Source organism: Paroedura picta, chromosome 13 (assembly GCF_049243985.1).
Source record: "Paroedura picta isolate Pp20150507F chromosome 13, Ppicta_v3.0, whole genome shotgun sequence".
In the NCBI taxonomy this organism is placed as follows: domain Eukaryota; kingdom Metazoa; phylum Chordata; class Lepidosauria; order Squamata; family Gekkonidae; genus Paroedura; species Paroedura picta.
Genome location: NC_135381.1, coordinates 20,892,836 through 20,920,553, shown reverse-complemented (window position 1 = coordinate 20,920,553; position 27,718 = coordinate 20,892,836). Strand labels below are relative to the sequence as shown.

The 27,718-nt window shown below is 45.4% G+C and overlaps 1 protein-coding gene across 4 annotated transcripts; it reads left to right on the top strand.

Annotated features, from left to right (window-relative positions):
- On the top strand, positions 1 to 27,718 carry FRMD7 (FERM domain containing 7). Of its 4 annotated transcripts, none has more exons than XM_077307361.1 (12): positions 1 to 219; positions 7,420 to 7,524; positions 11,721 to 11,763; positions 13,114 to 13,147; positions 14,894 to 14,991; positions 17,424 to 17,538; positions 18,080 to 18,227; positions 21,631 to 21,726; positions 22,654 to 22,817; positions 24,114 to 24,182; positions 25,954 to 26,029; positions 26,339 to 27,718. In XM_077307361.1, exons 1-12 carry the CDS (start codon positions 163 to 165, stop codon positions 27,386 to 27,388), a joined length of 2,055 nt encoding a protein of 684 aa, XP_077163476.1. In that variant the 5' UTR covers positions 1 to 162; the 3' UTR covers positions 27,389 to 27,718. The 4 variants fall into 4 exon arrangements, with proteins under 4 accessions (XP_077163476.1, XP_077163475.1, XP_077163478.1 ...); XM_077307360.1 differs by having other exon boundaries at positions 13,069 to 13,147; XM_077307363.1 differs by lacking the exons at positions 1 to 219; positions 7,420 to 7,524; positions 11,721 to 11,763 and having other exon boundaries at positions 13,121 to 13,147; positions 14,894 to 15,010.

The window sequence follows — 27,718 nt, the reverse complement described above, 5'->3', positions numbered from 1 at the left end:
CCTGCGTTCTGCTGCAAAGGCTGTGCTTCCAATTTCAGCTGGTATCACCCAGCAGATTCACAGAATTCTGTATGAATCACAAGAGAAGCTCTTGTCTCCTCCTGCGCTGCTCACATCTTAGAGCATCTAGCTCCCGCCGGTTGCTCAGCTGCGCACTCAAGGATGCTTCATTTGAAAGTCCAGTTTTTAGACGACTCCCAGAAGATCTTTGTTGTTGATGTAAGTGGATTCTCCAGTTGCTATTTGTTTCTATTTGTGGTTCCAAAGGCTGCTCTCACCTTCCTGAGTTCTCTGTCCACTTCTGCATTTGGATTTTGGAACAAGGGAAGTGTAGTTAGAGGCAGAGCTCTCCCTGAGAGTTGAGGCTTATAAATTTGCAATTGCAAAGCCTTTGCTGAACAACACAAATAACTGCTTGTCAATATGTGTTCTTTTCCAATGGCTTGTCTGAAGGGAGGAATATTGTAGGAATTCTTGCTTTTGGAGGGATATGACAAAATTATATCTCACCAAGGAATATCTGGAGGTTAATCAACATAGAATTGATTAGACCTTTTTAAAAAATGGTATTTTGAAAAAGAATTTTGGGGAGGAATCATTTTTGCTTATGATACTTAAAGTGCTAAGAGATAATTGCATGCAACAATTTAATGTGGCCTACTACTAATAAAGTCATAAGGACATTTAAAGATTAAGCCTGAAAATTAACAAATAATAATTACTGAACAGATTTTAATTGTATATTAAATAGTGTTTAATTATGATGCAGATTATAACATAAACTGTTATAAACTGTTATAACTGTGTTATTGTTTACCGTCATTTTTAATATTCATAACAAGGCATCTTTGGGGGCAAATGGCTTTTACCCATTCTTGTTTTCAAGTCTTGTTTTTCATTTCAAACTCATTCCTCTGTTTACTGAGACTTTAGAAACTTCCCCTGGTTGGCTAAATGGACATGAGAAAATGCATTCCTTCCAAATGTTAATTGCCTATATAGGATGTCTTGTCCGGTTTAGTGTGATGTATGCAAATATCAAAGCATCCTGGAAAATGTCTCACACCGTTCTACCCCCCCCCCCTCTAGTTTGTGAAAAGCTGTATTTGCTGACAATTGGTATGTGCCTGTCCTTTGTTTTTAAGGAAAGACAATATTCCAAAGTGGTAGGGAAGGAATTTGTATGGCCTTACTTCTGGAAAGTTAAGAACCTGGAGTCAGTCCTTCAAAATATTTGCCATTTTTAGGTATTGTCTACTTTGAGTTTTAGAAGGGTGGTGCTACAACAGAGATTTCTTTTTCAAGTGTTCATTCAGAAATTCTAAATAAATATATTTTTAAAGACTTCAAACAAGCAGGTTCTATCTTATAATCATACCAAATTCTGGCCCATTAGAAATCGCGTTTGGCACCTTCACACCTCCTGGTCTCTGCTTCCTTCTTCACCTTGCCTGTTAGCCATAGTGCTTAAACTCTGCATGGTGTGTTATTGTAGCAAAAAGCTTCTATTAACGTCCCAGCTGGTCTTTTCCTTTTCAAAGTATGGAAACCCCAGGGAAGAATTTGATGCTACAGCGGTCACCATGAATGAGTACCTGAATTAGCGACCCTTCTGGAATTAAAAAAAAATCTGCCTTTGGGCCACATTTAAGAGGGATCTTTCAAAAAACTTGGCTTTCCTTAGAATCTGGAGAGGAGGTCAGAACGCTTTTCTTCAATATCCAGTTGATTTCAGGGCCAATGAACAGGACCAAACTGGCGTGTTTAAAATGTGCATTATGTGGCTCCTTGAAAGAATTCTGAGTAGGGTGGAGCCATCACAACTTAAATCACTAAAACAGATTGGCAACTAAGAAAATGTGGATTAAGCTGAGTGGCAAATTGGAGCGAGACAAAGCAATTGTTATGTTTCGTTGTAAGCACTGCAGTCCACAAGAGAACAAGGCATCCAGCCCACCAATTCAAATCCTCTTCTTAGGCCCTGCTCTCTGTGACACCACCTGAAGAGACAGGGCTTTTTTGGTGGTGGCATTTCACATTTGGAATTTCCTCCCACCTTAAAGCTCTCCTTATTTAGGTGCCAAACCAAAACATCTGTCTTTTCCCAGGCCTTTAACTAAAGTTCCATCTTTTTCAGAGCCTTTTTAGTCTGTTTTATTAGTGATTTATTTTAATTTTGTTTTCTTGGCATGCTTTGTTTTTATTGCTTTTGCTGCTGTTCACTTTGTTCTATTTCACTCTTGGAGCTGTAAGGTGCCTTGAGTAGGTCTGAAAAGCAGTGTACAAATCTTCCAAAATAATTTTGAAAATAATATAATATTCCACAAGCGGTGGGAGAGTTATGCAGCATTTTAAAAACTCCGGCCATAGTAGGGTGAGGCCGTTTGGGGTCTACCACCCCACCTAAAGCACTTATTCATCATCAAATAATTTTAAAACATTGTATAATTTCTATTTGTAAAATAATGGGTTTCTTTTCTCACAATCGGGAAATTCTGAGTCAGCAAAACAAAACGGTATTCTTTTCTGAAAAGAAGTTCTCATTCTCAGGCTAGCATACCTACTGCTCTGTTTCCTCCCCTCCACTTTTATCCTCACAACAATCCAGTGAAGTAGATTAGGCTCAGAGAAAGCGCTGACACAAAGTCACCTAATGACTTCATGGCTGCATGGGAATTTGAACTTTGGACATCCTGGTTCCAAATTGATACTCTAAACCAGGGGTAGTCAAACTGCGGCCCTCCAGTTGCCCATGGACTCCAATTCCCATGAGCCCCTGCCAATGTTGGCAGAGGCTTATGGGAATTGTAGTCCATGGACATCTGGAAGGCCGCAGTTTTACTACCCCTGCTCTAAACACTACTGTACCTGGGCAAAAGACATCGGAAACACGACTGTTCTAGTGTAGCTTTCATACCTGTGTCTGTAGCGGGAGAAAAGATCAAGGGTCCACCAGCAGCTTAAAGACAAACAAAATTTGTGGCAGGGTGAGCTTTCCTGAGTCAGGTATCCAAAGAAATGAGCAGTGACTCACAAAAGTTCAGACCCTGACACAAACGTTAGTCTTTCAGGTGCAGCTGGACTCTTGCTCTTTTCTATGGCTACGGACAAACACTGCCACCCATCTTGATACCTGAGTCAAGTAAACATACTTGTACTTGGAGACCTCTGGTTTAACCTCATTATTTCCTTTTTCTAAAAAGAGGAAAGAAGACAAATCCCTTTAATGTACTCGGTGAGGGCAGAAGGGCTCATTGCTTATTTGTTCATGTAGATTCTTACAGGATTAGGTGGGTGGAGTTGTGTCCATTTAAAGACGGTTGAAAGTAAAATAAAATTGAGAATAGTTTCCCCACCCCCACCCCCAGGCATGGCAGTGGAGAAAGGTTATTCGTGTCTCTCATTACTGGTGAGGTCACAAGCCCTGCACCACAGGTTTCCATGACACTTGTGCTGCCACATTCCGCACAGTACTCAAATGAGCTTAGCAGTGAGGGGTGTGTGGAGAACAGGAGAAATTCTTTCCGAAGGGATGAGAAAACAAAATCTCTGCAAAATAGCAACTCTGGCTGGCAGCTCTCTGACAATGAACACCAGCCACTTACTGCCCTCAAAAAGATAACTGGAGAGGTTCCACATAGCTCACAAAGATCCTGTGGGAGAAGCAGTGAAACACCAAAGACTATTATGCATGGAGCATGAATTGACTTCCTTATCTGGAGCAATATTTTTTCTCTAGGGTGCATCAGTCTCCAACAGGCCTAAATATTCAGAATCAGAATCACACAGAGCTGGAAGAGACCACAAAGGTCCATCCAGTCCACCCCTCCCCCCAACATAGGGTCTTAAACATCACACACTCCTGACAGGTGCTCACCCAGTCTCCTCCTACAAACTTCCCAGGAAGGAGGCTCCACCACTGTCCTTTTGCTTCTCCTCTGATGAAAAAGTGACATGATGCTTCCCCATTAGAAGCGCTGCCCCTCGCTCTCTGATAAAGAGACTCATGCTGGTCTCCAGCCCTTCTTCTACGGGACTCAGGGCCCAAATATTCCAGTGCAGGAAGAACGAACAATGGTAATTGTTTTAATTACTGCTGCGATCTAGCCACTTGGAGGAGAACTGAGACAGCCCTCTAGAGAATCCTGTTATTACGCTGTCACTTTCCAGCTGCTTTCCTGCATGGGGGTGGTAATTTGAAGCATGCTGACAGCAATGAGGGGTTATCTATGAAATGTTCGCATGTACGCTTCGTGCTGAGCAAAGCGCGGAGTGTGCAAGCAACCCTTCAATTTCCTTAGGAGCCAATGTCAGAATGACAAGTACATTTGGCCATAGGCCAGCCCCACCGTGCTTAGCAACAGGGCTCGGCAAAGGCCTTGCCAAGGGGTTCTTCCTGGTTAAGCAGGAGCCAGGACCTTCATGCTTGCACACAGACATCCTTTTTTGTTTTTGTCTGGAAGCAGGAGAAGTTGTCTTCTCCCACTTCTGACCATTAGCTCCACATTGTCTACTGGAGTCGGTAGCCACTCTCCTGGGGTCTTTCTTGCCACGTGAGATCTTCCCACTGGAGATTAACAGTGAGCATGTCCTCGTTAACAAAACCATGGCTTCTCTCCTAAAGTTTATGTGTGAGCTGCCCTGGCCTTGGATATGTATTCAGCCCCTCCACAGTGGTTTCTCTTCAGTCCACACATACTCTTATGGGTCACTGCAGGCCTGAGCAGGGGATGGGCTGGGACAGATAGTATGAATGTGCCCACAGGAATCACAAGGATAACGTGCAAAAACTGGGGTCTCTAGATGTCTGAGGTCAGCTCCCCTAGAGCTGGCCTCATGCCCGCCTGAGGTGCCCCATCACCCAACCCAACCCTCCACAAGGCTTCCCTCCCTACATGCCAGGTATTTCCCAATCAAGAGCCGGGAATCCTAGTAAGTCCGCTGGTCTCTTTGGCTCCCAACAGCTGCGGCTGGAGATCCTCTAACTGGATTTATCACAGTCTTAACTCAGGACCTTTCCCATGCAAGGCAAGTACCTTGGCATTGAGTCACAGATGCTGCCTTCTAGGCACAGCAGACAAAGTGATTTTCTGGCTAATTACTGTTGCACTTTACAGCCACAATTGCATCTTTGCCGGCTGTCTTTTTCTTGCTTTTGATGTGGCCCTCTTCTTTCTGCTGATTTTGCAGCAGCACCCAATGTTCATTTCGCTCACGAGACCGGTATCTTTGCACAAGAAGGGCTGGAAAAGTGAGCACCATTAAAACTGCCAGGAAACCTTTGGTGATCAGCTTTTTAACTGCGCCGTTCTTCAAGCCCCACAATACTTAATTACCATTCCTCATCAAGGACCTTGACACTCAATTAAGTTGTGCAAATTGCATCGGTGTTCCTGCCAGCTTCATCAGGGGATGCCAGAAGCCATCCCACAGCTAAGGCATCAGCAGTGTGGTCTTTGCAGCGGAGGGAGGAGTGTTTTGGAAACTGTTAACAAATAAGGTGACTATTTTGAGAACCGGGGAGTTTCAGAAACACCATTGCTAATCATCAAAGGAATTTTGAAGTGAAGAACCTAAGGAGAAAGGCTGTACTCATCTCAACTATGATCAAGAAATGCAGATCCAATTTGGGTACGGTTGAGCATGTGGCAAACAGCAATCACATGCTCACAGCAAGAGTCAATGCGGTATAATGATTAGAGTGCCAAACTAAGAGTGAGTTGACGTGTTCTAGTCCAGGGATAGTCAACCTGTGGTCCTCCAGATGTCCGTGGACTACAATTCCCATGAGCCCCTGCCAGTCCACATTTTAGTCACTTGGTGCGGTATAATGATTAGAGTGCCAAACTAAGAGTGAATTGACGTGTTCTAGTCTAGGGATAGTCAACCTGTGGTCCTCCAGATGTCCGTGGACTACAATTCCCATGAGCCCCTGCCAGTCCACATTTCGGTCACTTGCTGACCCAACTAGTTGTGGGCTTTCAACCTGGCCTATTTCAGAGGACTGTGAGGATAAAGCAGAGGAGGGAAGACCCCTGTGTGCCAGATATGACTCACCGGAGGAGTGGTTTGCTAAAGGCAAGATAGATCATTTAAAAAGAAAAAAGAAAAGCTACCTGCCAGTTTGGACTCATGGGGCCAATATATAGGGCCCAAGCTGAAATAACTATCAGTACGCGTTGATCAAAACCCAGGTCTCAAACGGTTGTGTGAATCAGCCTGTAAATGCTACTTTACCTTCAGAAGCAATCACTTCGGCACCCATGCCTGGCAGCTTCGGGCACCAAAGCGCCCAACCCTTGTATATATATATATATATAATATTTTGTTAAAGCTCAGCAGAAATGTGATAGATGGAGAGCCCGCAGTGGCTTCTGAGGAAAACTCTCTATCTTCAAGTCATCCTGTGCGTTGTGATTAGATCGCTTGCCACGGAAGGGCTGGGGGTGAGGAACGGCATTTAATTAAAAAGCTCGGAGGAAACAGAGACTTGCAACTTGTTGGACCTGTTTGGAGAGCACCCAGGAGCTAGTTTCAGGAGGGGGCTGGAATGCAAGCGCAAAACCCTTCATGATTTCACGGCTCTTTGAATTCCTGCCATGCTCCTTTTTCTGCCTTGAGGTAGCCGCAGCAGCACTAGATGTGTCCTTGAGACCTCTTGCATCTGGTGGGGCACAGAGTCAAATTTAAAAGTCACATCCTGGAATTAAATGTCTCTGTGTCGACTGACTGGTCCAATCCGGTGGATTCGCAGGATACTCCACAGCAGGGGTAGTCAAACTGCGGCCCTTCAGATGTCCATGGACTACAATTCCCATGAGCCCCTGCCAGCATTGTAGTCCACGGGCATCTGGAGGGCCGCAGTTTGACTAGCCCTGCTCCACAGTCACACCGCTTACCCTGAGAAACATTTTATTGCCCTTTTGAGAGCCAAAGGAGCTCCTACTTCTGTGGAGGCTCGAAGATGCACTTGACTCTGGCTGAGCTGGAAATAATTTATTCCTTTAGCTATCAATACACACTTTCCAATGTGACACAAAGCGGCTTACAATGTCGCTCTCTCCTTCATTTCATTCTCAGAACAACAACCCTGCAAGGGAGGTTAAGCTGAGAGAGAGAGAAGAGAGGAGATGTAATCCTGGGCCTCCCACATCCTTGTCTAAACTACAACCACACCACACTGGCTCTCCAATTAAGTAAACCTCCCATAATGGGTCTGAAGCTAGAACGGGGGTTCCATCTCCATCCTGTAAATAAAGTATGCTATCCAAAGACCGTGTTAATATTTGGCGAAGATTATCTTTAAAAAAGAACAAAAAGAGTTTACAATTTTAAACGTTTCTGCCCTAGTGTACTGAAATCCATGTTTAATCTCCTTGCTCCCTCCTCATGCTCTCCTTGTGTTCTGCTTGCCAACAGCAAAAATCTTCTGGCAAAACCTTGTTCAGCCTGAGCTGCAGCCACTTGAACCTTGCTGAAAAGGAATATTTTGGACTGGAGTTCTGGAATCCTGCAGGCCATACAGTAAGTGCTGAGTCTGACCTCCTAGAAGCACCATGGAGAGATGTACTGGCGAGGGAAGGTGACACACGTGGAACCAGGGCTGTCCAGTTTCATATGACTACCGATGCAGTTCTAAGAAGAGTTATGTGCTTAGAAGGCTGTAACTCTGCTTAAGATGGAACTGCAAATGATGGCGGAAATTGCCATCAACACACAGCATTTTCGAGGAAGGGGACTTTGGAGGAGGTTCGCTGTTGCCTCCCTCCACGTAACAACCCCAGACTTCCTCAGTGGTCTCTCATCCAAACACTAATCAGGGCCGACCCTCCTTAGCATCTAAGGTCCGGCTGCCTGGGCCTTCCAGGTCGGGGTGGGCCTGTCAATAATCTCCACATTCGCTTTTTGACTGAAGACCTCCTTCGGCGCATGCACAAACCTCTGAAACGGATGTGGACTACGGAAGGGGAGAGACAAACAAACAGACAGTCTGTGGGGGTGCCAACTGCGGCCTGATTAGCCCCAGCAGGCGCTACACCGAGGGCCGGGGAGGACTCCTCCTTTGACCCCGCTGTGTCCTGACGGTGATGGCAGCTGTGGTGGGAGAGGAATCAGGTGCCCAACCAATGCGCAGCTTACAGTCAATGCCTCGGCGCTGCGTGTCCTCTCGCTGTCTCTTCTCCCCGGCCAAGGCAGACGAAGGCAGCAGGGCGAGTCAGGGAAGCCGGCTTGGCTGCCTGGCCGGGCCACAGGCAAGGAGGCTGCCTTCACCACCTGCCTTTCAGCTCTGGGAAGAGCTGATGGGGGGGGGGATTTCTAGTCCTTCGCCACGACACCCTCCGCCCCGTCCTCAACGCGGCAATCGCTGGTGGGTGTTGGGAGCCAGTGCCTAGCCTGCTTTTAAACTAGCCTAGGAGCTGGCAGCGTCCGCCCCACCCCAGCACTGGCCCAGGGAGGGCAGCGTGGAGGTACGTTGCCCCGATGCTGCTTTAAAAGCAGACTGGGAGCCAGTGTCCCCCCCCCCCCACCCCCAGAAGCCTTGGTGTCTTCATATGATGGGAGAATTGGATCCTCAAACTTGATTTTTTAAAAAGTTTTACTCAGAAAACTGGCATGCTAAACTAGACCAGATAAAGCCAGAATGGTGAGTAAAATGCAGAGTACCAGGTAGATTCAGTTCAGTTCAGTTAGTACCTTTATTGGCATAAAATTGCAAAGCATAAAAATTGCCAGTAAAAACTTTGCTACTTTTATAATAGTTGCTGAGTCCCTCACATTTAGTATCATTTTAATCCAATGTTTCTCATTAACACAGCTGAATTTCAATTTCTTCAGATAATTAGCTAACGGGTGACGAAATACTTCAAACTTAGGACACACCAGAAGTATATGGTACAACGTGTCAGGGACACTACATCCATGTAACCAGTATCTCTCCTGAGGAGGGATCTTCAAAATTCTACCTCGGGTGACATTTGAGGGAAAGATGTTTAAGCGAGCTACTAGAAATGCTCTTCTTAGAGTACCAGATAGAAAGGAGGAACTTACAACATATCATTTAAATAACTTCCTTGTTAAATCGAGAAGGTCAACTATATCATAAAGGAGGAACGCCAAACTAAACAGTGTTTCTTGGCAATTTTGGAACGAAACATGTTGTGTCTCTGTGCTCGGTGACTGGGCTGCAGCCAAGATCATTGCTTTAATGTCCTGCCATGGGCCAGAGCTTCAAAGCTGCGATAAGTGTCCAGGCTCTTGTTGTGGTTGCATCTGGTAATTGTCTCTGGCAATCGGAGTATTTTCTCACAGCATCCCCTGACTGCTCACCTATAGTTAACCGGCCCTGTCTCCTTTTTAGTATGTTCAGATGAGCAGGATTTTTCTTTCACCCAGTGATAAATCCTTGGGTTCAGAGGTGGGCACAGATACTGGTAGTGATTTCTTTATTAAGACCTCAGCATAGTACAAGTAGGGCTGAGAATTGAACTGAATACCCCCCCCCCCCCATACAACCCCAACTTATATTCAAAAGTCACACAAAGGATCTTCCTGCCAGTGTGCACGATTGGTCAGTTTCGGGTTATCCATGCATTGGTCAATTTCATGCTGGCTAGGACCCTGCCTCAGACCTGAAGCTTGGCCCTCAGCAGATCTACAGAGACAACACCCAATCTCCCTTTACCTCTGTCTTTTAGCCCTGCCTTTCTTCCCTCACCATCTAGGCTGGCCAAACTCCAGGGCTGAATCTGTATGGAGCGTTCCCTTCTCCCTTGCTTTCAATCTTGCTGAATTCAGATTGATTTGAACCCAAGTCTTTGTGCTCCCCCCCCAACTTGAAACAGAAACCTATCTGCATGAGGCTGTGAGCGGGTGAGTAAGTGGGTGGGTGGGTGGGCGGCCGGGCAGGGGGGAGCTGAGACAAGCAGAGACAAGGATCCTATTTCATCCTCCAGAATTAAGAGAATTGCCTCCCATGCCAATCTCTAAGCCTCTCCTTCCTCACAGGTAGGCTGAATCTGCAAGCAGGTGGGCAGGCAAGCAAGCAGGGGGTGGGCATTCAGGGGGGTGAGGTGAGACGAGTGGAGACGAGACAGCAGCAGCCTCTCACAGAATGAGGCAAATCTCTTCTGCAAGAAGTGTGGATTCTGGAGCACAGTCACCTTAAACCTTTTTAAAAAAAAATTTGCAACCAGGAACTAGGAATTCTTTGAACTGGCAGCCAGCCAATCAGGGACAGACTGCCTTGTTAAGGTATTGGAGCCGCTAGACAGCAACAAGTTATTTCTGGGAAAGCAGACAGCTGCATGCTTACTCATGCTGATTTTTCAAATATCACAGGTTACATCCACTCCAGGATATCGTGGGGGAAAGGTAGGGTCACTCTGGATCAATCCTGCTTGTTGCAGATTAAAAATTTAAATTGCCCAAAATCAAAATGGAAATTGCATTCAGTGTAGATAGCAGGGATTTAATCGACCTGGGATTGGAATAAAAGCTTCATGCAAATTCAGCCCATGCAACAGATTCTCTGTGAGGTAGGTGAGGCTAAGAGATCTCGGAGAGAACTGCAATTGGTCCATGCCCCCCTTGCTGGCTGTATGTGGAGGAGTGGGGAATCAAACCTGACTCTCTACATTAGAGGCTTCTGCTCCTAATCGTCACACAAAGCCACTGGTAAATCAGAAGAATTGTATTTCCTGTCTACTTCACCTGCACTTCCTGTTTGCCTCATTTGCAGAGCCCTGCCTCCTCATCAGGATAATCCTATGGAGTGATGGCTAGACTGCAGAAAACTTTGACCTACATACATTTTTTTTAAGTGGCCACTACAATTGTTGAGAATGAGGTTATCTTTTAAGAAATGGATGCCTCTGACAACAGCTGTTCACTGAACCATACATATCGGGGAAGTTCTCCTGGAGCTATTCATTGGCATTTCTCAAGTGCATGTGGAGATATTTATAGTCCTTTCTAAAACCACCCCCATCTCCAGGCTTATGTTGTTGTTTTTTTCTTCTCCTGTGGGGAAAGAAAGTCTGTCTCAGTACAAAACAGGCTTTTTTCTAGCAAGCAAATCCAGGTGGAAAATGGAAGCGTTGTCAAGCTTCATTGGTCCAGTTCAACTTCATCAAGGCAACAATGGAGACCACTGACTTCCTTCCACTTCATTAACTTGCTGCAGTGCAGGAGGGTGTTTGAGAACAGGGCTCTGCATTTATAAAGAACCAACGAGTGAATATTGGCCTGTCTGCTGAAAGGCTGTTTTCTCCCCAGAAACCATTCAAGGCGCATCACTCAGTGATATACATCAGTACACATATTAACTTCTCTGCATTGTTTGGCTGCCAGAGACTGGGTCTAATGCATGCAGCAGCATGAGATGGTGGGGCCACAATGTGGTAGAATAGGCTATGCTACTCCTGACTGCAAGGAAAGGGTTAGGTTTTTTTTTTAGTGCTCCACTATATTAAAATACGCTTCTGTGCAAAGAGAAAACTAGCATGGTAGGAAAAGGGATAAGCACTTTTTCCTTGATGTACTAACTTTCTACTTACTAACTTTCTACGTGATGTACTAACTTTCTAAGAGATTATCCCTCCCAAATGGCATCCTTCACCGATCCATTCTACCACTTCATTCTGCTACAAAGGTTGACTTTAGCCAGGTAAAATAAAATCAGTGCAATCCTTTTCCATCTTTTTCATTTTGTATTCTTACAGGCATGGCTGGAACTTCTCAAACCCATAACAAAACAAATTAAAAGTAAGTATTTTTTTTAAGTTGCTAAAGCAATGCAAAGTGATGTCCTCTTGAGGCTGAGAAGGTGGCTGATCACGCACCTTTCTTGCCCAATTGCCATGATGGGTCCGCTAATCCAGGGGTAGTCAACCTGTGGTCCTCCAGATGTTCATGGACTACAATTGCCATGAGCCCCTGCCAGCAAATGGGAATTGTAGTCAATGGACATCTGGAGGACCACAGGTTGACTATTAATCCTTCATTTATAGTGTCTCCAAATCAAACAGGGTGCTTTACAAAGGAAGCTGGCCAAGAAGAGAAAGACTATCAGATCTTTTCTGAACAAGAAATTAGGCCCGGGCTTGCGCACATCTGGTTGCAGGACTAATCCCTGTTCCAGACGATGTTGGGGCCAGCCCAGGCCTGGTCCGATACAGGCCCTCTATTATCCCCCAGCAAGGGAACACAGAGATATCCATCTTCCCTTTTTTGCCACAGGCACCAAATGGGCCTATAATGGGGCAAGCACACGTGGCAGGGAAGAATTGGGCCATCCAGGCACCTCCCCTGACTACGGTGTCCTGGAAGGGACAAAAACAATGCCCCAGTTGGTTCTGTGGCACTGTATTGTAATGCAATCCTACCTTCTTAAAAAAATTAAAACAAGTGACACCGCTGCTGCGGAGCATGGTGGAACCTTGTTGCTTTGGCTGTCTTGGTCAGAGGCAGAAATCAGGGGTGGACGGGGTGTATCGGCCAAACCAGTCCCCCGTGAAGATGCAGGAAGGAAATGACACCATTGAAGGGTGGGCTCTATGGTGTATCACTGGGTGGAAGCTCAGCACAGTGCCCCCAGTGCCGAAAAGGTACCAGTGACTTCCGCTGCAGAGCCTTCTTTGGTGGTCTCCCATCCAAGTACTGACCCTACCTAGGTTTCAAGTTAAGCCACAAACCCTCTAGTGCAATATTACAGGTTGTGATTGTTCCTAACAGAACTGAATGTGATTATTCTTGTTTTATCCCCCTAAATCCATTCTATTTAGAAGGAAGGGGGAGGTGTCTTGAAATCCAGTGAACAACTCTTAGGGGGTTGCACATCCAAGGAGGTTGGGGATTTCCACAGTAGACTGTTGCTGGCAGGCTTCAGGAGGGGAGGTTGTCAGTCAACTAATAATGACTGATGGACCAAAGCAACAGTTTGAAACTATGACTATAAAGGGGCCTGGGGAATTCAGAAAAGCTGATGCGATTGGCAGTGAGTGTGAAGAGATTTGTAATTGTTCCTGAGAGACCCTTGAAACCAAACTTATTAAGATGTTGTGTTTTAAGATCCTAAGGAGATTCTTTTCAAATTTATGGTGAAATTTTTCCCAGTGGATCCGGGCCATCTCAGAGAAGAGTTGACAAGGTATGATTCTGTTTTCCCTCCATGTTATATTGTTTCTAAAGCTCCTTTTCCCTGGAAGTTTCTGAAAGCAGATGTCATTAAAAGTGTGAATAGTCCAACACACTGAGTTTGAGAGGGGAATCTAGGTATAGTTCTGTCCTATAGGTATCATCTGCATCTTGTAAATATTCATTTACTGTGTATTCAGTGAAAGGGCTAGCTAACTATACTTCTTGGGAGGTGTGGGGGAAAAGGTCTGTATTAGATTTAACAACCTCTCTGTAAAGCCTGGAGTTCTTCCAGAATTACTTATTTCCATACTACAAAGATCAGTTTCCCTGAAGGAAATGACACCATTGAAGGGTGGACACTCTGGTGTATCACTGGGTTGCCAGCTCTGGGTTGGGAAACACCTGGAGATTTTTGGAGTGGACTCTGGGAAAGGCAGGGTTTGAGAGGGGACCTCAGCAGGGTATAATGCTATGATGTCCACCTTCCAAAACAGCAATTTTATCTAGGAGAACTGATCTCTCATCTGGAGCCTAATTGTAATTTCAAGAAATTTCCAGTCACCATCTGGAGGTTGGCAACTCTAGGTGAATTTAGACAGAGACAACCAGGGACAGAGCTGTTTATGTGTATGATAGCACCTCATGTTCGGAATGCCCTCTCCTTTGAAGATAACCTCACATCTGTCTTACTATCCTTAACATGCTACAGTAAAAGGGGTCCTCGTGTTTTTTAAAGCTTTTTCTAGGGTTTGAATCTAGTATAATACTAGATAGTATAATTCAGTGTTTTGAATAAATCTCAGTTTTTACTTAAAAAAAAAACAAAACTAATCACTTACGTTTTTGTTTCGTGTTGTGAAAAATAGCCTTGAAAATATTTTTGTGAGCCGGTGAAATGCCTGACATGGTGGGTGGGGCTGGAAGCAGGATTTCAAGTGAGCTTATTTTATACCAGACGTGATTATACTAAGTAAAGGTTGCGTCACAAATGCTTTACAGCAGGGGTAGTCAGCCTATGGTCCTCCCAATGTTCGTGGACTACAATTCCCATGAGCCCCTGCCAGCATTTGGTGCCTGCTGGACAGGAGGAGGCGGCACTCAGGATTGGGACAGCCGTCCTGAGTGGTGTTAGGCACTGAGTGGCACTTAAGCCATGAGACATGCTCCTCCTATAAGACCGTACCAGAAATATATTATGTGGAACAGATTTTAAAAAAAAATTCTATTGGTAATTAGTCATGTGGATTGTGTTCTGGCTAAATGCTGTATCAAATAAAATTCCGAATTCTGGCTAGTGAATATAAGTGAATGTATGTATAATAATCAAACATATTAAAATTGGTGTGATTTAGATGGGCTCACAATTTGCCATCATCCCCATAAGCAGAAAACCAAATTGAACAGATTTGGCCTTCCTGTTATTCTTGAAGAGCTGTAAACTGGGAATTGTGGTGCAGTTGGTGGAAGCAGAAGATGGCCAACAACAAAGACTAGATTTCTATCTTAAAAGAACTACATTGTGATTCTCAGGAATCAGGATCATACCCAGTACTGGTGATGTATGGAATTCTGTAAGAACTAAATGAAATCAGACGAGCCCAGATACTGGACAAACACAGGCCACAGTGTGTGTTGGAGCATGTAACTGATCAAGGTTGCAGTATTACTTCAGGATTATAAATGTCTCATGGGTGGCAGGGAGCTTTTGGCTTTTGGGAGGTTTTCTTAATGGTAACATCTCTACTCTGATCTGTAGATACCTTTTCACTCTCCAAGTCAAGAAGGATCTAGCCTGTGGCAGACTGACGTGCAGTGATAACAGTTCGGCTTTGATGGTGTCACACCTTTTGCAGTGTACGTACAGCGTGAGCAGGTATATGCACAGGTGCCTTGCTTTGCATGCAGAAGGTCCTAGGAGGAAGAAAAGAGGTGAGGGAGGGCAGCCATGCTCCCAGGCATGGAAAGGGTGGGCAGCTGCAAGATGGACGGCAGGTACATGTTTTCTCTCCTTTGCAAGATGAGCCAAAATACTTTCCCAACCCCTCAACGACTAAAGAATACAGGAGGGTTGCCTTCTTCTGCCTCCAGTCACCATATCCTGCACAGCTAGACTGGAGTGCAGCTACACCTCAGAGGCCAACAAAATTTTCAGGGTAAGAGCTTTTGAGTCAAAGCTCATATTGAAAAATCAAAAACTGAAAATCAAGCTGTTTTAATGTAGATCAACTCAACTACCTTCTGAAACCGTATCCTGCACATAAACCCACCTTTTAAGAAAATTAATGGCAGGTTAGAGCTTCCCAGTTTATGTTTGTTATCTATTATTTCTCCTGAGAGTCAGCTTGGTGCCGTGGTTAAGAACAGTAGAGTCTAATCTGGAGAGTTGGGATTCCCCACTCCTCGTCCACATGCAGCCAGCTGGATTCTCTCAAAGCTCTCTCAGCTTTATCCACTTCACAGGGTGTCTCTTGGGAGGAGAGGAAGGGAAGGCAATTGTAAGCTGCTTTGAGACATGAGGCCTGCTGGGTGATCTTGGGCTAGTCACAGTTGTCTCGAAGTTCTCTCAGCCTCTTCCATCTCACAGAATATGTCTTGTCGGGAGAGGAAGGGAATGCAATTATAAGCTGGATTGTAACTCCAGGAGGGATCAGGGGCAGGAGGGATCAGGGGCATGGGGCCCCCACTGCACAATGGTGGGGAGCATGCTGCTCTCCCAGCATGATGGCCGCAGCGGTGAGAGGCCTCCCTGCAGGGATGCCGTAGGTCAGGGGAGGAGCCGGGCGTGAAAGCCCAGCTCCTCCAATTCTGCACAGGGTTAGCCCGACCTAGCCCTCACCTGCGTCCACGGTGGATCCAGGCCCGTGGAGGAATCCGCGTTTCCTTAATGCGGGTCTTCCGAGGGTCTGAGTCAGGCCAGGCCTCGGATGGCGGTGAGAAGCCCTGTCGCCGCCATCATGGGCATTTCAGCCCGTGCATAATTGGTCTCAGCCTCATTGACCTTGCATGGTTGTTGTGAGGATAAAATGGAGGACAACCATGTTGGAAGCGGCACAGGGCCCCCACAGGGGTGAGAAACAGAGTATAATTATCTAAAAATAAATAAGTGATGTCCTCCTAACTCATTTGCTGTCATTTTTCCAGTGGTTCTCATCTTGATTGGTGTGTGTGTGTGTGTTGAACTTTCTCCACTATTCTCTGGAACATTATTGGATACATAAACATATATGACAGAAATGCAGGCTAGCAGATAGGGGTCCACAATTCTGCCCTTCTAGTATAACTCTCTTACAAAACCTATACAAACAAAATACTACAATTAAAAAAAAACTAAGCAGGTCAATAAAAAGGCAGCAATCATAAAACCAGCAATTAAATTAACAATGGACAGAAACATAGCCAAAACCCAACACATAAACATAATCAGCAACAAAATTCCCTGTCAAACTGGTGTCAAAGAATCTTCCTGACCTAGGTGAACTAGGTGAGGGCTGTGGCTCAGTGGAAGATCCCTTGCTTTGCATGCAGAAGGTCCTAGGTTCGATCTCCAGCTTCTCCAGTTGAAAGGACCAGGTGGTAGGGGATATGAAAGACTTCAGTCTAAACCCTGGAAAGCTACTGCCAGCCTGAATGGATATTTGATGGACTGATGGTCTGATTTAGTAAAGGGCAGCTTCATGTGTAACCAGTCCAAAGACCTCCACCATGTAAGTAGAAGCTGAGAAATCAGCTGAGATAGAGAGTTCCACAGTCTGTGGGTAGAGGAAAGGAAAGTCCTCTCATGTATGCTTACCCATTTAACTTCCACTACAGTGGACATATGAGCCTCTTGTGGCGCAGAGTGGTAAGGCAGCCGTCTGAAAGCTTTGCCCATAAGGCTGGGAGTTCAATCCCAGCAGCCGGCTCAAGGTTGACTCAGCCTTCCATCCTTCCGAGGTCGGTAAAATGAGTACCCAGCTTGCTGGGGGGTAAACGGTCATGACTGGGGAAGGCACTGGCAAACCACCCCGTATTGAGTCTGCCATGAAAACGCTAGAGGGCGTCACCCCAAGGGTCAGACATGACTCGGTGCTTGCACAGGGGATACCTTTACCTTTACCTTTACAGTGGACATGCATAGCATGCAACAGTTGTTTTGTGGTCACAGACAGGATCATGTGGAAAGTAGTGGTGCCCCTGCCATTGTGGGTGTAGCTTAGCTATTCCCCCATATTTCTATGCTTGAATCCTATTTAAATGCCTCTTATAGTCCTCCATAAAAATTCAGTTTGGGTGTTCTCTCATTACAGCTGCCCTGGGGGACTTCCATGAAGAAATGGATCGAAAGCACTTGGAGACACACAAATATTTACCAAGCCAGGAGCATCTGGAGAGCAAAATCATGCATTACCACAGGAAACATATGTGAGTCCATCAAGACCATGACAACCTTGGGCTTCATTGATGCATTGCCAGTTCTCAGGGTTCTGTGTTCAGGTACCAGAGAACATAATTGTCTGCAGTCTGAATAACTTCTGCAAGCTCAGTTGATGCTCATGCTCTACATTTTATACCTTTAATCGGTTCTATTGTAGGCTCTGCACACACAAGCTTGAGTTCCCATATGTGTGATGGACAGAGACCATGAAGAGCCTGCTTATTAAAACAAAGCTGAACTCCTGTTTTTCTTCATTTCTGCACATTCACAGCCTTTCCTGTAATGGACTTTTGCCTATCAAAACACACGAGTTACATGTGTTTCCAGCAAATCTAAGGTTAACATGCTTGCCTTGAAGAGCTATTTAATTAGGAAGTCTCTGGGTTAGGACTCAGACTTGACATTCTAGAAAGCACGAAAAATGGATGAAACGCCCCTGTATCAGAAGGGAGGAGAGACCTAACCAGATGAACACTTAATGGGATAAAGTACCCACAGCTGAAATCCAGATGTCCTTTTCCTTTCCAGAGGGAAGACTCCAGCAGAATCTGATGTGCATCTTTTGGACATAGCCAGGAAACTAGACATGTTCGGGCTCAAGCTCCATCCAGCCAGTGATGGGGAGGGGACCCAGATTAATTTGTCTGTTGCCCACATGGGAGTCCTGGTTTTACGGGTAAGAAGGGAAGCAGCTTGTTTTTCAAAAAGGCTCGGGAGACAAATGTGCAGTGTAGCCTTGACAGACCTTATAGGTTGAGTCCCAATGTATTCCAAGTCCAAAGCAAAGATATGAAAATCAACATTTCAGCAAAGCCCCATTGTGCCTTCTCATGTGCCTTCTCAGAACCCTGTGCCTTCTCCCTTCAGCAATTAAGAGGAGCAGTACAGAACACCCAGGAATAGAGAACATACACATTACAACCCAGCCCCTTGTAACTGCTGCAATGAACAGATGCGATTGCCTGCAGATAAAGCATCCAAAATACATCAAGTCTTTATAAAATCACCAGACACACTAGCCTGTGCTCCAAGAACTTTACAATCTGCTCCCGTCTATACTTTATTCAGAATTTTTCAGTGGGTTTCTGGACAATGAAGTGTACAGTTCAGAGGACTGCAGCCTTTAGGGTTACCAATCTCAAGGTGGGCCCTGGAGTTCTCCCAGAAATGCAACTTATCTGCAGTCTATAGAGGCCAGTTTTTTTGGAGATGTTGAAGGTCACACCCGAATTCCTGGCAGAACTTGCAGGTATAAGCTGCACACCATCCAGATTGGGTAAATGCACTTCCTCATATGGCCCTTTCCTACCCAGCCATAGGACTTCTGTCTTTGAAGGGCTGAGTTTCAGGCAATTCTGCTTGATCCATCCCCCTCTGGAAAATGACTCTGAGGATGAATATGGGTGGCCATCCATCAGGAGGTAAAACTGGGTCTCACTGGCATATCGATGACATCCCAGTCCAATACTTTGCACAAGCTGGGCAAGAGGGTGCATAAAGATGTTGGGGAGAGAACCATGTCCTTCAGCACTCCACCAGCATAATCAATTCTCTCCAAGTGCAACCCTCTGTCTGTGATCTTGGAGAAAGGAGATCAGCCACTGTAAAGCCGTCCCACATATTTCTGTGTCGGCAAGGTGGCAAGCTAAAAGCTCAGGATCTACTATGTCGAATGCTGCCATGAGATCAAGTTTCATGGCAGTTGTAGCTTCTGGATCAAAACCAAGGGTAGGCCTGCAAAGAGCAAGTTACAGTAGTCCAGTCTAGAGTTGACTGTCGCATGGACTAAGTCTTTCTTCTGAGGCCAGAGCTTAGCGGAGGTGGTAAAAATTGGGGCATGCTACATTTGTGATCTGGGCCTCCACAGAAAGGGAGGCATCGAAGTTCACTCCCAAATTCCTGACAGAGTGTAGAATGGAAGCTTTGGAGAGCACATCTCCACTTCACTCCCTCCATAAGTTTTGCCCTCTCCAGGGTTTGCCCCCCAAGCCTCCAGGAATTTCCCTAGGTGGAGTTAGCAACCCTGGCAGCTTTCCAATAATAAACAGACAGCAACCAATAAAAAGCAAACAAACCAAAGACAAGCTCATCCTTCCTTCCATGGGCATTTGAGTTCAATCCAACTGTATTAGCAGGAACATAACAATTTCTCCCCAACCTGGAGCCAGTAGCATCCTTCTGTGAGCCAGAGACTACAAACAGCAGGTCACAACAACTGCTTCTATCTGCCCTATCCTAAGCAGAAATATGCTTAGGATCAGAATTGCTAGAATCTTTCCCACTCAACCCACATTGGGGCCTAACAAAAAGAGGAGCCAGGCAGCTTCTTTTGATGTGGACACCTCCACTCAAATGACTTGTCTTCCCCTCGTAAACCAACACACTGCAATGTCAGAACTTGGCATTACATGGTAGCTAGACATCTTTTGACCATATAATCTTCTGCCAAAAATAGCCATCTAATTTCAGGACAATTACATGGTACTCCAACTCCATGGCATATTTGCAGAACAAACACATACTTTGATTGGTGTTTGCAGGGTAATGTGGGCTCTACAAGGCCTCATGCTAACTAGGAAAGGAGAAAAACCCAAAACCCAGAATTATTTCTCCAGTGTTAAACATTTACTGAGATGAAGTAGGCAAAGGCCCATAATACAAAACAGCTTCAAATCAAGGAGAAAATCATTGGGTGTGTATAATCCAATATCCATCTCCTTATCCCCCTTCTGAGCCAGCAAGGCAATACAATTGATTTATTGTTTAAAAAATCACCCAAAACAGTGAATACTCTGGAAGAGGATCAGGAGCCAGAACAGCACAGGAAAAAAGACCTTGAAGACAAGGGAAAGGACATGGAATATGTCCATATTGCTAATATCGTTGTATTACGGGAAGGTTTGAAAGTTGCCTTACTTGTAATTAAAACTTTTACATAACGACATTAAAAAGGATTAGAATCCGATGATTTTCAATGAAATTACAATTAAACAAACGGTGACAGACAGCAGTATGTACCATCAACTACCAATATGGTTCAGATGAAGGGAAGCATCAATACAATATATGTCATTTTAAAAAATGTGCCTTTGCTCAACAACAGCAAAATCCTGTTGAAGTAACAAAAGGGCACACTGATTTTTCCTGGGATGGCATTCCATAATTGTGGTACTACCACCAAAAAGGCCCCTTCACGCATCCCATATACTTTTTAGTGCATTGTTTCCCTAATTTTGTTAGTTGTATTATACTATCCCTCACTATTTTTAGCTTAACAGAAAGGTGGGCTATAAATAAAGTAACTAAAAATACAGACAAAACAAGCAAATACGTGGTGGAACTGCTGATGCCCAGGAGGCACGCAGAAGAGTCCTAGATGGAAGAGACTCGGAGACTGTATATAAAGTGCTTTTAAGTTGCAGCCGACTGATGGCTACCCTACAAGCAGCTTTCAAGGCAAGTGAGAAGCAGAGGTGGTTTGCCATTGCCTTTATCTGCACAGGGTGCAGCCCTGCTCAGCTTCCAAGATGTGATAGGATCAGGCTACAAAATGCCACCTTCCTTCCATCTTGGAGATTAGCTGAGATAAAGCACATGGAATAAATGTTGATCTTGAAAAACCATGTAGGCACATGAGAACAATGTTGGGGAGGGGGCCAAAACGGCCTATTGTGTGATAAAGGTCTTTGAACAGGTTAATACAGCCCAAAATGTCCTGGAATAACTGGGGGGGGGGGGAGGTGATGCCACACTAGTAAAGTTCTTGATTGCTTCAAGGTCATGCTGATGTCTCATCCTCTTATGTTTTAAGGCAGGAGTAGTCAAACTGCGGCCCTCCAGATGTCCATGGACTACAATTCCCAGAAGTCCCTGCCAGCGAATGCTGGCAGGGGCTTCTGGGAATTGTAGTCCATGGACATCTGGAGGGCCGCAGTTTGACTACCCCTGTTTTAAGGGCAGGCTTTGCCCCCCCCCACCCCAGTGGACAAGAAATCAAAACTGTGATACCATGTCAGGTATTCTCACCTCCCTTGGACCCAAAGGCATAACTTGCACAGCCTGTCTACTTGTTTCTGCAGGGGAATACAAAAATCAACACATTCAACTGGGCCAAAATTCGCAAGCTGAGTTTTAAGCGGAAGCATTTCCTGATCAAGCTGCATGCCAATGTCTCAGTAAGTGCCACGTTGCTGCCTTTATATGGTTTGGTGCCGCAGAATGTCGGATGTCTGCAAGGACAAGAGGCTTTTCCGAATGTCTTTCACCCCTTTCCTAGGCAAGCTCAACAAAATGGCCACCCCCGTCAGCTCAGCACAGTGAAAGCTGCAGGCAACTAATGTCCTCTTCCTGCAAAAAAGAGACTTCCCAAGGAAGCCCGGTACAGAGGTTGCCCTGCACCCTGTTGGACCTCTTCTGTGTTTGTCCAGAGAGTCTGGAGGGGACACACCAGAAATTCAGTGTGGCCATCCAATGGGCATTCTAAACAGTCTTTTGTATGGAGACCTAGTTTGCTGGATTCAGAAGGGGTGAGATGGAGTTTCTGGGTCTTCTTCCAGTGCTACTCACCTGCTCCTGAACTGGAGACACTGAGTAGTTTGTCTACAGGTGTCTGTAAGGCTGTGAATGAAATTAGCCGAGTGTCTCTTATGTGCTCAGGGGACTACAAGAATGCATGGAGGGCAGCCTTACATAATGAGCTTCTTGGGAGATGTCTCAGGGAAGAAATCAGACCACCCAGGGGACCAAGTTTTGCCTCCTATTGTACATGATCTTTTCTCTATAGGAATGAGTGGCCGTCCTTCAGTGGTTATATAGAAGAAAATAATTTTTCTTTAACTTTGCTACGTACCCCAATGGGAACCAAAGTAGTTGGCATTGTTCTCCTCACCTCCACTTTGTCCTCACAACACTGTGAGGTAGGCTAGGCTGAGAACGGGCGATTGGCCCAAAGTCACCCAGCAAGCCTCCGAGTGTGGATTTGAACCTAGGCCTCCCAAATCCTTGTCCAACACTTGCCACTATACCACACTGTCTCTCAGGGAAAATAGAAAAAGCAGACAATGAAACTTCTCTTCCTAATTCAACATGCTTCTCCTCCTCAGGCTTTGTGCAAGGATACGCTCGAGTTCACCATGGCCAGCCGGGATGCATGCAAAGTGTTCTGGAAGATGTGCGTCGAGTACCATGCGTTCTTCCGCCTCTCCGAAGAACCAAAGTCAAAGCCCAAAGCATTTCTGTGCAGCAAGGGCTCTAGTTTCCGATACAGGTTACCAACACTATGGAACTTGCTTTGCTGATAAATTTTAGCCTTCTACCCAGCATATGGAGATTGGGGAGGAATATGAGGAAGGTTTTGTGTCAGTCCTTGCAGAGTCTTGTGTAAGCTGAGCTTCCTCTGAGGATGCCCTGCAGTAGGTAGGAACTAAACTCTCTATGGAGTCATCTGCTGTTTCACAGTCCTTGTGCTTGCAGCAGCTGGACAATTCGCTATTATGCCGTCAGCTAGCACTGCTGAGAATAAATTTAATAGAATACCCTCTTTGCATTAGGGCAACTCAACTGAGGGGTGGTATGCAAGGTATGCACTATAGCCTCTTGTGGCGCAGAGTGGTAAGGCAGCAGACATGCAGTCTGAAGCTCTGCCCAGGAGGCTGGGAGTTCAATCCCAGCAGCCGGCTCAAGGTTGACTCAGCCTTCCATCCTTCCGAGGTTGGTAAAATGAGTACCCAGCTTGCTGGGGGGTAAATGGTAATGACTGGGGAAGGCACTGGCAAGCCACCCCGTATTGAGTCTGCCATGAAAACGCTAGAGGGCGTCACCCCAAGGGTCAGACATGACCCAGTGCTTGCACAGGGGATACGTTTACCTTTACCTATGCAAGGGAAGCAGATTTTAGAGGGTATCATTAACGGGCAGAAAAGAAAGGATAGCAATCAATGGGATATTGTCTCATTCAAATTATCTTGGTTTACGTATGCCTCTCTATATGAATCTGGCTTTGGGGATGCTCAGAACCACCAAGCTGACCCTGTAACATCTGTATTGGAGCCAACATAGCATGATGGTTAGAGAAGCTGGGATCTGGGACAGGGTTTGAATTTTAGCTCTGCCATGGACGCTTGCCAGACTTTCTTGGGCCCTTCACACCATCTCAGCCTAGCCTGCTTCAGGCGGTTGTTGTTAAATGGAGAAGGGGAGAATAATGTGATAAGTTGGTTCACGAATACACCATGGGAAACAGTGGGATATAAATAAAAATCCCCATGTTCTCATGCCATGATCTGGTCTTCTTGTGCTTTCCAGCACATTCATTTCTCTAATGATGAATTTAGCTTATGCTCCAAACCAGGGGTAGTCAAACTGCGGCCCTCCAGATGTCCATGGACTACAATTCCCAGGAGCCCCTGGCAGCATTCGCTGGCAGGGGCTCATGGGAATTGTAGTCCATGGACATCTGGAGGGCCGCAGTTTGACTACCCCTGCTCCATACAATGTAAAGAGTGGTTTGTTGGTTGGAGCAGAGAGCATTCTTTTCACAAGCTTCTCAATGTTAAAATTGCAGTGGAAGAACCCAAAGGCAGCTGCTGGAAAATGGGACAAAGGGGAAATTAAAGAGCTTGCCATTTGAGAGGTATGACATTTTCGTAAAATGCTCCACCTGTTCACTAGCCAACTCCCAGACTGTTTCCCCAATGCCTTATAGGTAAGATCTCAAGAGCCAGAAGACATATCCAATGAAATGACTCATACCCATGGAATTAACCACATGAAATTGACCAGCAAACAGCTTTGTATTTATCCAGTGCCTAAAGCAAATTAATTACTGTTGAACAGAATGATCTTATCTGCAGGGTGTTGTGCAATGTAAATGTGCATTGTTTGCCCTTGCTGCAGCACCACTGCAAACAAACCTAGGCCATAGGCTATAGATACCGTCTTCTTAATCTGCAGAGAGCAGAAACGGCATAGCTCATCCTTAAATATAAACCGCCCTGAGCCTTATGGGAGGGCGGAATAGAAATTCAATAAAATTAATATCAGCAATGCAAGCAGAACATTTTGGAATTTGTACACAATTGACAGGTTGTGGAGGTTCATGGGCGGGTACATTCAGACATGCAGCTAAACTGAATTTCATAATGGGCTGCTGCAATTCTCACTGACAAAGTGGATTATCGTTACATGGCAAATGGCTGCACAAGCTGTACTAGCACTTGGGTGGGGCTGGCGCCTTGATGTATACTCATTTCGCTTCTAAAAACACCAGGCTCTCTCAATAACCACAATTTTAAAGTGCAGCTTTGTTGAGGTACTACCGGTGTGCTGAGATTAATCCCCCTGTGCGTGGGTGTGTGTTTTCAGAGACGATGTTGTTTTACACAACTGCACTCAGCGATCGTTGTTCCTGAACAAAAGGTATGCAGAATCAGTAGCATCAACATAATATACAGACATCCCACGGGAAGCAATACAACGTGTATAGACCCACATACAAAGTAGCCTAGAGCAGGGGTAGTCAACCTGTGGTCCTCCAGATGCTCATGAACTACAATTCCCATCTGGAGGACCACAGGTTGACTCCCCCTGGCCTAGAGGCACACACTGTTCCATGTGTACAAATGGACCATGCCAATGCTGTTCTCTAAGCAATATACTTCCTATGTTATTTAGCCAAAGGAAATATTACCAATAAAAACAACAACAATAACCACACTTACTGAGGTACTCTGTAGTTTAACACGATGCTTAGGAGCTTTCTAACTTGGCAAATCTCCAAAGCATGGATGTCTCAGATGTGTCAGAATTAAATGCTTTTAAATTTAAAAGTGCTTTTAAATTTTAAATGCTTTTAAATTTTTAAATTCCACTGCTGTCAACAGGAAATATTTAACAAAAATGTGGTTCTTACCTGTTGTCACCAATAAAACAGGGGTAGTCAACCTGTGGTCCTCCAGATGTCCATGGACTACAATTCCCATGAGCCATGAGCAAACGCTGTCCATGGACTACAATTCCCATGAGCAAATGCTGGGCTCATGGGAATTGTAGTCCATGGACATCTGGAGGACCACAGGTTGACTACCCCTGACATAAAATACTTGAGTTCAGCTGTACTTTTGGTTTAACTTTTAAACCTCGCCTCACAGACAAGCGTTATCTTCAAAGATAGTAAGCTGCAGGGCAAGGGGTCCTTGAGAATTATTACCAGGGGTAGTCAAACTGCGGCCCTCCAGATGTCCATGGGCCACAATTCCCAGAAGCCCCTGCCAGCCAATGGACATCTGGAGGGCCGCAGTTTGACTACCCCTGATTATTACTGTCTGCAATGGTAGTGTGCATCAGTGCTGTTTGTTTGTGCTGCCAAACACCATATAGAACCCCTGCTTCTTTTGAAATTCCAGAAAACACTACCCCTCTCGATACCATGAAAGGCAGTGCCGCTCGTCACCAGATCTTCTTACAGATGTTTCCAAACAGGTATGCGATTTTGCTGGGATAGGGCAGGAGATTCTTTTTTTTTAAAGTAGTCTCTGATTAAGAAAGACCGGAATAGGTAAACCATGAGGGTTTAGGGAATGAGCTACAAATTGGGAATAAGCTATTTACTATCTTACTTTAAGGATGAACAGAGCAGTGCTTTCTCATTCCCAGCTGTATAAAACAACCCCTTGGGGAAATAACATATAATATGCCATTCTAGCCTAAGCATTGTTGTTGTCTTTTTTTATAAAAGGGGTATAGCTGCAACACAGCACAATCACACCTCATCTGTTGCTCTCCTTTCAGATGGAGGACTTGCGGCTGGTTTATGGCACCATTGGGGGCTATCACAATGCCAATGGAGTCCACACATCCGAGCCCATGTTAGACAGCAGGCGCAGAAACTCAGCAGTGGAAGTGACTTTCACAGCTGAGTTAGAGCGGTCAAAGCCTGAAGCAGATCACACACTGCTGCCCCATTCCCAAAGCAGCTCTGCCTTCCCGCGGGTCTACACAGAACCAGAACATTGGGAACCATCTGACATCTATGAGCAAAGGATTCCACTGACATCTTTCCAGCCAGACTGCAAGTTTGTTGGGAACAGCAAAAGCACATCCATTGACAACATGCGAGAAATGACCCCTAGGCAGCTGACTTACACAGACGTGCCCTATATGGCTCCTGTCAATCAGCCACTTGAAATGGCTCCACCCCAAGTCTTCTTCTACATGGACAGGCCACCCCAATTTTCAAGGCATGCAGCCATGGGTCCTCCTGAGGAAAGAGTCAGAGGAGTCAGTATCCCTGTCGGGACACCTATGAAGCCTTCGAAGAGAAGCACAGATGTGGCACAAGCAAGTGCATTTGAGCCAGTGGTTCCACCCAGAAGTAGCTACCTTAGCAGTGTCAGCATGGAGCAAGAAGACGATGAGATCAGTGTCTTTGACTATGGCAGTCAGGAGCAGCTTCCAAAAAGATCCTGGAGTCAATCTGATATGAAGACTATCCGATTCCCCTATGGCTCAGAGTTCCGACCTCTAGGGCCATGTCCCGTCCTGACGAGCAGGAAGACTGACATTCTTCAATACGTGCTGGCTCAGCAAAGATTTTCAGAAGCTCCCAGAATCCCGTGCACACCAGAACGCTATGCCGGCAGTGGGACGGAGTCCAGCGACTCCGATTCTGACCTTTTGCCAGACTACTATTCTCTGTATGGCAGAGTGGTCAAAGCACCCAGAACAAGGATTCGTCTTTCTTCCGGAAGCCTTCAGCTTGAGGAAGAGGATGAAGATATTTGCCTGGCGACTGCTAGCACTGATAGGACTTCACGGGGAGCGTCCAGTTACTGCACTTAAAAGTAACCGAAATGGGTTAAGCTAAGTTGATCTTGTCAATGGTACTGAACAAAAAGGAGGCGCCTTTCTTGGTATAACAGGTTTTGCAGGTACAATTGTTGTCCAGAAATTCAATAAAAGGGGTCTGTGCAGCAAGATCGGAAACGTATACATCAATAATGTTTTCGAATGGAGGGGAAAGGGGAAAGATTATGTGCAGGCAACAAAGTCAATTCCATGGGAGTGCTTGAATGTACTATTTGGGTAACAAGCAAATCCACTAACATAAACTCATTGATTTTTGTGACAAAACATGTAATGAAAAAAAATTAAATAAAGAGGGTGAGTTTC